The sequence below is a fragment of the Coenobita brevimanus genome, chromosome 63 (genome assembly GCF_032717465.1).
Source record: "Coenobita brevimanus isolate Jiangsu-jjx chromosome 63, ASM3271746v2, whole genome shotgun sequence".
Lineage (NCBI taxonomy): Eukaryota > Metazoa > Arthropoda > Malacostraca > Decapoda > Coenobitidae > Coenobita > Coenobita brevimanus.
This window is the reverse complement of record NC_137016.1, coordinates 502,842-514,120: the sequence shown is the minus strand read 5'-3', so window position 1 is coordinate 514,120 and position 11,279 is coordinate 502,842. Positions and strand designations below refer to the sequence as shown.

Sequence of the window (11,279 nt, the reverse complement as noted above, 5' to 3'; positions counted from 1 at the left end):
GATGGCCCAAGGAGAACTCATTTGGAGTAGCAAGGAATATTTTAGGGGTGACCAGTCCCACCCATATACAGTAGCTATGCCACAGATAATGATGATGATGATGATGACGATGCTGTTAAGATGGTAATGATGATGATAATTGGGAATGAGGCTAGGATGTTATTAGTGGTGATGGTACTACTTCTCTGTGATGCTTTGATTATAGAGAACATTGTCAGGTTACAGCATCTTTCAAGTTCCAGATTCATCCCAGTTAATATTCAGGTTCCTCTAACTTACCTGCTGAATAAACTTGTCACCCATGAGCTTGAATACATGGGGTGCCCCAGCCATGAGAGGGTTAGTGGTGACAGCATTAACATCTTGAGTCCTAGTCTTTGTTTGGCAATAACCCACTGCTGCCATCAGTAAGACCAGTAAGACATGTACAGCTTGACCGTTTGGTTTCAAGCTGTACCGTATAGACAATAATAGCCTCACAGCATCATTATCATTCTGACTTTCTTTTTTTTTTTTTTTCCCACTCAGGGGTGGGGTGAGGGTCCCAAAAACAAGCAAAAATAACAGGTGAAAATTAATTAACAGCATGCCCAGTGGAATGGGCCAAACACTCATTCACTCACCATTCAAGCCCCTGGAATCTCAACTGTACCTCACAAGTCTATTGCATATTTCTTTCTTTATAGATGCATTTTACCTGTCAGATATGAGTCAGTCTGACAAAGGCACTTATCATTAGATAAGAGTCAGTCCATTGGCTGTTTAAGTGAAAAAAAGGATTGCCAAACCCTCGTCATGTGCTCCTTCATATATACGGCAATTATTCCCATCGTCAGTTCCCTGTCACTTTCCTAGCCTCCGCAGCTTCCATATCTCACTCTCCTATGCACATTTACCATATCCCTTCCTGACCTACCATGCCTTCTCCCACCTTCAAACTCATACTGTAGCCTTTTCACTTTGCCATGGAAAAGACCCTGATCCATCTGTGGTGAGGTGCTGTCTACTACATGAGGATGCTAGAGCTCTGTGTGGCACATGTACTGTACTGTACTTGTATGTCTTGAAATTATTGGATCTTGAATTTGGCCTTTTTTTTTTTTTTTTTTTTTTTTTTTTTTTTAAGAAGAATTTTGCAAGCTTTTAGCCATTAGTGCCTTATTCCTTGCATAAAAAGAAAGCATTCATGCTGCTGGGGAGGCAAAGATTCAGGAACAGGTGAAGATGGAATCTTGATCACTGAGCTGTGGGTAAACAGGGCATTGGATGGAAGGAGAATAAATATGACAATTCTGGTTCTAAGTTAGAGGTGTATAAACACTGTACTGTAGTACAGTAGTTACATATATCAGCAAATGCACCCCAAGCTGGGGGATGTGGGAAGGTAAAAGATGCATTCTGTGGAAGAAAAATGGCTTGTGGTGTCAAATGTAGGTGGGAGAGGGTGTGATGTTCAGTGGATATTTGATTGGATATGTAGATAAAAGGCTCTTGGATACTTTTGAATCATACAAACATCTTGCATGTAACTCAAACATACATAATGAGCTCTGTAAAAACATTATTTTACATATGTTACAGAAAGATAAATAAAAGTTAGTTATTGATTAACTCACCAAGGAAATAATCTGAAGGATTTGGGTAATGGAGGGGGGTAAGGGAAGGGAGCAGCCATCATGACAGGAGGTGTGTCAGTCATAATGTCACACATGAATTGCCAGTGCTATCTGTCTATCAGTCTATTGCCAGACACCACAATCCTGCAAGGAGTGGCTGCTTGTCTTTGAGTTAGCTCTTTTACAGGGAGGGGCATTAATCCTCTGCCAACCCACTTGTTGATACATAAGGAACACATATCAGTTGGTTATATGTTTACCACCCAGCACTGTAAATGGTTTCCTGGCTTACAGGAAGTAATTAGGCTTGTCACTAAATGTAAAGCCACCTGAAATGGAAAGAATACTAAAAAAGATGAGAGAAATATGAAGAAAGGAGGGCAGACACAGAAAAAGAATGATAAAGATAAAGGAAGAAGTAGGTAGCACTACATCAAGTGGATGATGAGCATGGCCACTTATCACCTATTGCCAGTGCCACCTTGCCATATTTGAATATACAGCACCATGTTTATCATGTATCCCAGTGTGAGCAGAAAAATTATAGGTATTGATGAGCTATGTCGTCTACACCTATATACTGCACTGTCGCCAAAGAAGGTCTTGTCATATCTCCTGCTTTCCTGTTTTAGGTCTTAAATGTAATCACTTAGTCTCTTAAATCTGAAGCAGATTACTCAGATATATGGCCAAGTGAAATGTATCGGTGTCAGTTGCTGGGTAATCATGAGACTGAGTTTTTAAAAGTCCATGGAGAAAGATGTAACAGAGGCAGAAGGATTTTTTTTTTTTTTTTCGCATGTACAGTATTTCGAGCCTGCTTTAACAGAAGTTCAGCTGTGTAAATTTAAAAGCACGGTAGTTGTTGATGGGTTTGCATACAGCAAATGTAAGAACTTAAAGAATATATTTTTCTAGGGTTGTACATGTATTTTGGACAGTTAAATCCCATTCTGCCCAGAATGGTTCCTTCATATATATATATTTAGATAGATAGATATATGCATTATATAAAATGCATTTTCTGTTTAATTTGTAACTCTATCGTACCATTACTACACCAGTATCAGATGAACAGTTCAAGTGAGAAGGATGTGACAGTGACTCTGGTGGCTCTTCATCGCCACCCTGAGCACACCCAAGACTGCATGGATATCCTGAATCAGCAATGGCCACGCAGTGAGACTATCAGGTATGTACAGAATGTTTACACTTTTTAAGGCAATGTTGTACTGAGACTAAATGCACTATAACTCAGCATGTGATTAAACAAAGTTCTCTGTACATATCAAATTAAATATGAAATTAAAAAAGAACAGTTAATATACTGCCTTATAAGGTAGAAGTTGTAAAAGAAGAATGCAATAATCATTTCAATAAACATTAGTCTGTTTAGCATACAAGGAAAGGTAAATTATATGGGTGAGTAACCTTGGGAAAAAGTGAAGAAGATATCGTAGTTGAGAAGGAAAAGAGAACTAGGACATTGTGTAGCTTAAAAATTTACTATGGAAATACAGAGTGAAAATTATTTGATAAAGAAAAATAAACTGTTTGTTTACTTGAATCTGTAGGAAGTTTATGAGAACCTTATAGCATTTAGCTGCCTCAGTCTTTTTTCTCTCTCTCTCTCTCGTCAAGCCTCCACCAGATGATTATATTCAGCTGAAGAATAGTAATGAAGTTGTTGTTATGTTGCTTTTGTGACCCCAGGCTTATCAGAATATGAACACATTGGACTTCTGGCTGAACTTGTTCCTGCAATCCACCATCCACCTTTTGGTAGGCAGGAAGTTTAGGAATGTTTTACAACCTGGCAGCAGAATCTCCCCATTATATCAATGACATCACATGCCTATGTCCCTCTCCAGCACCTGAAGGGGCAACTGAAAGTTGTTATATAACCTTCAAGTTCAGAAAGTGCTAAACATAATAATCACCCACCAGGCAGAAGTTAAGTTTGGACCTGAAAAGTGGGGAGGCCAGGAGGAAACCTACTTTGGTTGGGTGCCCTCAGGAAGTCCAGCGGACTATTGGGAGGAGAGTCCAGTTGTTCCTGATTGAGTTTTGAATATGCTCATAGCAGTTGCTGGCTTCCACCCCAAGTGACCCATAGCAATGGAAGGATTTATGAGAACTGTCTGGGGATAAAAACATTTCACTCCAGATCACCATTTCGGTAACCAACAGATGAAAGCTTTTAACTTTACACCCATACTGCTTTTTAGTTTCCCTAAACAGTTGCTTTTTTTTTGCTTTTTTCCCCAGGTTAAGATCTATGAAGGCATCTTGTGACCAGTTTCCCACCTCCCTAGTCCTACTGCGTCAGAGGCCTCAAGAGCCAGAAGAGGTTATTGGTTATGGTAGGTTAAATGTGATACCAAGAGAAGAGAATGCCGGCTGGATTGAATCTGTTATTATTCGGCACGACCTGCGAGGGAAGGGCTATGGTCGAATCCTCATGACAAAAATTGAGGAGTATGCTCAGGCCTGTGGTTTCAGCACTGTCTTCTTATCAACCCATGACCAGCAGATATTTTATGGAAAGCTTGGTTATGAGTTCTGCCCTCCAGTGTGTATTTATGGTGGGCCAGTAAACCGCAACTTCCTGCCCAAGCAGTTTGTTACATCATTCATGCCTCCCAAAAACTCTCCTTCACTCACACCATCAGTGACTGATGTGGAAAGAGTGAAAACTTTATGTGGAAAGTTAACTATTGAAGACTGTGCCAAAGAAACCAATACCTCTTGCAAAGATACCAATAAAAACCCACAGTTACTTTCAGGTATTACTTCAACTTTGCCATCACCATCACCACCACCACCACCACCACCACCTCCACCTCCACCTCCACCTCCTCCTCTTCCTAAGATTAAAAAGCAAGATATAACAAAAATCGATATCTCAAAAGCATCTAAAATGTACATGAAAAAAGTTTTAAATAAAAATACATAGCACCTACATGATTTATTGATTAATATAGTCAGCTCTCCATATTCCCAGGGATTAATTACACAAATGGGAAAAATCCACAAATTCTTGTCACACCTCATAATGACCCCTGCAATAATATTTTACCTATGCAATTCCCTAAAAACCCTTTACAGTGCCCCAGAACTTCATCAGACATGAGGCCTATTTGTTTAAAGTGTATATGAGAAGGTTTATTTACTCATGAATAATCAGACCCACAAATAGCGAACATGTGCATATGGGCAGCTGACTGTATCACCATACAAGCTATACTAGTGTTACCAGTAACATTAACTGTGACAGTCTGGGGGCTTTCTAATAATTAAAAGCGCATAATGACTCAAGGAGGAAGAGTAGTGACAAGTTCTTGTATGTCTGCCACCTATTCAAAAAAAAAAAAAAAAAAAAAAAAAAAAAAAAAATCCTATAAAGAGGCAACTTTAGCTTTGCATTGGCATGGCACTGAACCCTCAGCTCTGCTATGTTTCTCTGAGTCGTAGGCTCAGTTCAGGCAACATGTCCTGAGTCTGCTCAAGCCATTTTGTTTTTAATTCTTGAAAGGCATCAATATAAAGGCTAGCCTTCAACCCAGTACCAACAAGCAAAGCCAAAAGTCAGAAGGAAGTGCGTATTACATATTATGCAGGGCCTGCTAAGAGCTGATGCATGCACCCCTTGGAAGAGGAAACAGGGAAAATCCCTAGAAAAGAAGGCCAGCAGGTAAGGTAAGGAGCATATGGGACAAGGTGAATAAAAGATTATTAAACAGAGTGTGATCTTTTGTGGTACATAAAAAGCACTTAAGGTGGCTCATAAGAAAGGGTCCCATCCAATATCTTTTACAGAACAACAGAGTGGATAACAGGGATGGAAGTCTCATTCTGTGTATTGTATATAACCAGACACCTTAAGCCAAAAGGGTGGGGCTGCTAACCCACTACCTCCATTTCAACCTGTTCTGTGCCGTCTCGCTGCCCTCCGTCCAACTCACACCACCCTTATTCACATACCTCCACCCTGTTCCTCCACCTCCTAATTGCAACACCTCACTCACATACACTTTACTAGTCAATCCCTCTGTCTGCATTTTCTCTCCACATGACCAGACCCACTCAGGGTACTTCTAACTTTAGGGGAAGTATTAAAACTAAATAATCAAGATAGTCATGTAACCAAGTACCCAGACCAGAACATAGATGAACAGGGCATACTAAAGTGCAACATACTGCAGTCATGAAAAGCTTACACCTTTGCAGTGAAGTGTGTAATGATGATACATGATGTCTGACAATGGATTCACTGCATCATGGAGGAGCAGTAACACATGAAAAAGTATTGAGAGATTGCCACACACCTTCCTGGATTATACTGTATTCTCTAGGGAAAAAAGACTTACTGATGGACCTGCTCTGCAGAAAATACATTAATAGGATCCGATAGTTTAAAGGCATCATTAGAGGGGAACTACATGAGCAGATCAGCAGGGTTTCTCAGTGCCTGGCTGCAACTATGGTCCTAGCTCCAAGAAGAAGCCTAGCTCATGTACTCACTGTGGGCTGCTATCAGCCATAAGAAGCCACTGACAAGAAACCTACACACGGTGGTGTCATGCACCTTGGGTGGAGCAGCTACACTGTGCACTTGGGAGCCAAACCTCCTCATACTTCCCTGCACCTTGTCATAGGAAGGGCCCAGGTCCCATCCTGATAAGATACTCTTCAAACAGATGCTGATTCCCTATATGGTGTGTACTGTACCTATAGGACGGCCTCAGAGAGGCAGTTGCTTTCTTGTGGTTGACAGGTCTGCTTGGTCTGACAGACTGAGGTTAGCAACACCATCACCATCTGCCACATGGTGAGCTAACAGCCTGGATCACCAAGATATTCAAGGAAAAGGGTAGAGAGACTTAATTCTTGTTGGGAGCAGAGCAAGGCTAAGAACTTACATGTCTGAGGTAAAAAAAGTGATATGGGGGTGCTGGGAGAGAGCATGAAGTTCTGAGACCTAACTTCCAAAGGCTAGAACAGTAAGAATGAATCTTCAAAGGTCACAAGAAAATAGAACTCAAGGAAAAAAAACAATGATGAGACAGTATTACAATCACGTCTGGGGTTGCATGGAACCCTGGATGGTGGATGAACCATATTCTTTTTGATGCACATATATACCAGATCCAAAGTAGGGGGAGTTTTTTGAGTACAAATTAAATCACATAAAGTAACATAAAACATAAACAAAACTGTATTTACATACCACCAACCACATGCCTCCCGGGTTACATCCCATCCTTCACCCCTTTCCAAATAATGATCATCATTTATAAAGGGTCAAACTGGCTGCCCTGAACGCTCACCACACTGCTTGATCTCTTCCAGCCCCTCTATTCGGTTCCTTATCCCTGAGGTCATATCATCATCATCATCATCATCATCCGGACCTCCTTTCCCACCCTAAGGCAGGGTGAGGAGTAACAACGTCCAGACAACCCAAGTTTGTCCAGTCCAATGGGCCACACTTCCATTTACTCATCATTCAAGCCCCCGGAATCCTGGCTCTACCTGATACACCAAAAACATTCAACACATTCTGTACCTTCACATAAACATATCCAGTAGAGTCAATCTGGACATGTCACGTTAAAAAGGGGTGCCAAATCCCTGATCATGCACTTTTCACAACATTCATTCAGTCAGCTCGATCTCTTGTCAGTCCCTTAGCCCTCACCAACTTCCATACTTCTCTTCCCCACATACTCATCTGCCATATCCTTCCACTTTCTCCTTGGCCTACCTTGTCTCCTCTCTCCTTCAGATTTGTTCAGATATACCTTTTTCACCACTCTATTGTTATCCATTCTCTACACATCACCATACCATCTCCGTACACTCTTCGATTTTGGTGTCCACAGACTTCTTCACTCCACATCTTTCACAAATCACATTATTTCATATCCTGTCCACTCTCTGCACTCCACATACATTCCTCAGCAGTCCCATCTCCACTGCTCTCACTCTTGACTTTTCACCCTCATGCCACACCACAGTCTCACATCCATATGTTAAAGTTGGCACCAACAATCCTTCATGTAAGCCTCGTGCAGCTGCAACATTCAAGCCTGTTTCCTATCAAGGCCTTCATAGCACCAGCTATTTCACTTTCTTGTGTTACTCTACTTTCCACTTCTTTAGCACATTACAACATAGCAGCAGCCAGTGACATCAATATAAAAGACCCTTCTTAGCTAAACATTCACATGCCAGACAGCCGAAGGCTTTCATTCTGGAACAAATTTAACTTCTCAACATCCTGAAGAGTCACCACACCCCAACTCAAACCTCAAACAGACATTACAAAGCAGCCTTTTCCCATGACCTGCCTTATGTACCCCTACATAAACCATTCAAACCACATGAAGAATAGCTCACGGTCTCTCATTTGACCACCTTCCCACATCCCCCAACAAAGCAAACCCAGCCAAGATAATAAAACCTCAATAAACTGAAAGAAGACAGATTGTGCATAATTCACACATGACAAAACTATCACTAGAAAACTTTCAACCTGAACTCTTTTCAAACTACAGTGCAATACACTCAAATCCTAAATGCTTGATTCCAAAGATTTTATGAAAATGGAATATTTTGGAAAGTGGTATCATAATGACAACTATGAGAATACCATGTAATAAATAGTCTACAGTACTGTGAACAGGAAATACAATGAAGTACAGTACCTTCATTACTAATGTAACATCTGCTCTTACACACATCTACACAACTTTCTCTTCAGATATGCATTTAATTGCGTGAGGACATGTGGTATCAACATCAATTTACAGCATGAACAAATATTTGGAAAGCACAGGTTTTTAAAAACTGGATGCTCAGATTTGGGAGTTCATACTGTACTGACAAAGCAATCACCATTTTATAATAGAATCAATACTACAGCCAGTAAACGCCACATCTCTTGAGTGAATATAAATACTTTAACCCTAACAACTCAGCAGGGCAAGGAACTGGTTAATGCAGAAAACTCAGCAGACCTCTACAGAGATTAAATGTACAGCAGTATTTGTATTAGTTGTTGTAACCTTAAGTTCATCTGAAATGTAAACCCCATGGACTGCAGGCTGAAGCTGCCATCATCCTGCATCTGACCATCCTCTTTTCAGGGGACAGGGAGATGAGGGATGTTTCTATAACTGGGAAGAGGAGCTGTTCAGTTATATCAGTACCACCACATGAGGGCATTCCTCTTCAGCCCTACAGAATCCATAAAAACCCTAAACAACGTCAGTACTGAACTTATCAAACAACTGGAAAAACTTTGAAGTTACCCTTTATTACAGAACAAAAGGTAACAAGTTTTGGAAGACAATAATAAAGCAATGTCTAACATCCATTAAAACACACACACAAAGTGACTAAAGACCCGGGACAGTACAAGCTTGACTCACTCCCGTTAAGATACAATTAGGTAAGAACACACACACACACACACACAATGCCGTAGAGTAATGACCAATTATGGAACCATCCCTGCCCAAAATTACTGGCAGCTTTGAGCAGTTGGCCACAATTTCCTAGGTACTTGCCACGTTACCTGTTTTCCTCCTTTCAATTGCGCTTTTGACTAGTTTTCCTTTAATCTCAGGTGGTAAGCCTTGCAATGAATCTCCAGTGCTAAGAACACCCTTTCCCAGTCAGATCTCTTATTCAGCAAAGGCCTGTAGCGTTCACATAATGGTCTCTTATATGTGATCATGTTCAACAGCCAACAGTCCTACATCATCCCTCACCATTTGTTTACTGACCACTTGATAATTTTCCCATACAGGCAGTGGTAAAAAAATACAGTACTATCAGTCCACCTTAAGTGGCAGAGGTAGCTAGTACAACAGTTATTAATACAACAATGAAGAGGAAGATATAATTACCAAAACTCGAGAGATACATGTACTGTATTTACATGAGAAAATACACATATACAATGTCACCTTTCAGTACTGTACTTCAAATTTTAGGTATGTTGTATTTATTTATTATCAGTTAATTAATCCTTTAACAAGTAAATCACCATTCCTGTATGGTACATGTATTCACCATTATTACCCTAACACTTTTTGCCACAAGAGGCCCCCCCCTCATAAGTGACCATCCATTACATATCACTTTAATTATCTTCAACCTCTGACACTCTTTTTTTGACATGTAATTGGCCAACTCTTCATTTATCAACTGCCATGATACAGAAACATTATAACTGGTAGGAATACTTTAGTCCACCACCAAAATTGCCACCCTGAATCAAAATGTGCCTCCATATGATCAGTGCATTACACTTCTGAATGACATCTTATTATCTGAACCAGGGACAATACTACATGAAATGTGTGAAGTCATATTACTGATCAGCTGGTCACCTTATAAACAAAGTGACTGCCTCAACCCATCACAAAATTTTCCTTATCTTCACTGAAAGTTATCTTAGTAGGATTTGTGCATTACATTTCTGAATGATAACTAATTATTTTTTTCCACTTCAGAGTGAAAAGAAGTGGGTGATTTGTGTGAACATTAATTTAAAAACACCCAATCCTCCAAACAGCTGATCAACTGAGTGTGTGTGTGCTGACAATATTGTGACTTCGTGTTCTATGCTCAATAATCTTTCTGCAATGGATTTCATTAGCAGCTCTGTGGTGTTTTTAGTGGTTATGGACTCTGGTTGGGTTAGGCAAAGTCATACAATAATAACCCTGGCTGGCTTCCTGATAAAACCCCATTGAATCCATATCATAACACTCTTGATTTTAAACATTTCAGTAAGTTACACATATTTTTTTTTTTTGCAAGCGTACCCTAACTGTATAAAACCCCACACTGAATCCAAGTTACAACACTTTTGATTTTAAATATTCAGTACGCATTTATTTGTGTTTTTCTCAAGCGTACTCTAGTTGTAAATAAAGGGGTGTCTGTACCTGGAGTGATCAGAATACAAGAACTGATAAACACAATAGCAGGAAAAAGTATCACTAGAATACTTAGTGAAATACGTCAAACATTCATTCACCTATAATTCAAAACACCAAAATTCATAATGCATGCCAACAGGCGAAACTAAAGTAGTACGCTTAACTTGATTACTGTACATTACTTTCACGTCAGAAGTGGGGAGCTGGTTTGTCAACTGCCAAGTAAGAGAAAGTTGCAGCCCAAGCTACATGCATTTTCCACATATACTGCACTCAACAAGTTATATTCTTTTAGCTTCCTAGTCATCCATAACTTGCTTCTCGTAATTTTCCCATTCCATACCAAGCCATCTTCTTAGCCTTCTATAACTCTTCTCATTTCAAATCCACACACATATACATTACACTTTTCACCATGCTAATGTCTGTATTGTCCATTCCCTATAAAACTAAGCACACACACTTCTACCCTTTCATTAACTGACTTACCTGCTTCACACCTTCAGGTAGTACTACATTATTTATTTTATCCAATCTACACAACTCACATATACAGTATTCTTCAACATTCCCAGTTCCATTATTTCAAGACAGATTTATATATATATATATATATATATATATATATATACCAGTTCTCATTCAGAGCCAATATTTCACATCCAAACGATCTACTGTATATGTTTCAACAAATAATTAGTGTGTC

At 39.8% G+C, this 11,279-nt stretch overlaps 1 protein-coding gene across 1 annotated transcript; it reads left to right on the top strand.

Moving 5' to 3' along the window:
• Positions 1-2,686: 2,686 nt before the first annotated feature.
• On the top strand, positions 2,687-4,572 carry LOC145404267 (N-alpha-acetyltransferase 80-like). Its single transcript, XM_080275789.1, has 2 exons — positions 2,687-2,808; positions 3,885-4,572. Exons 1-2 carry the CDS (start codon positions 2,687-2,689, stop codon positions 4,570-4,572), a joined length of 810 nt encoding a protein of 269 aa, XP_080131915.1.
• The last annotated feature ends 6,707 nt before the right edge of the window (positions 4,573-11,279 follow it).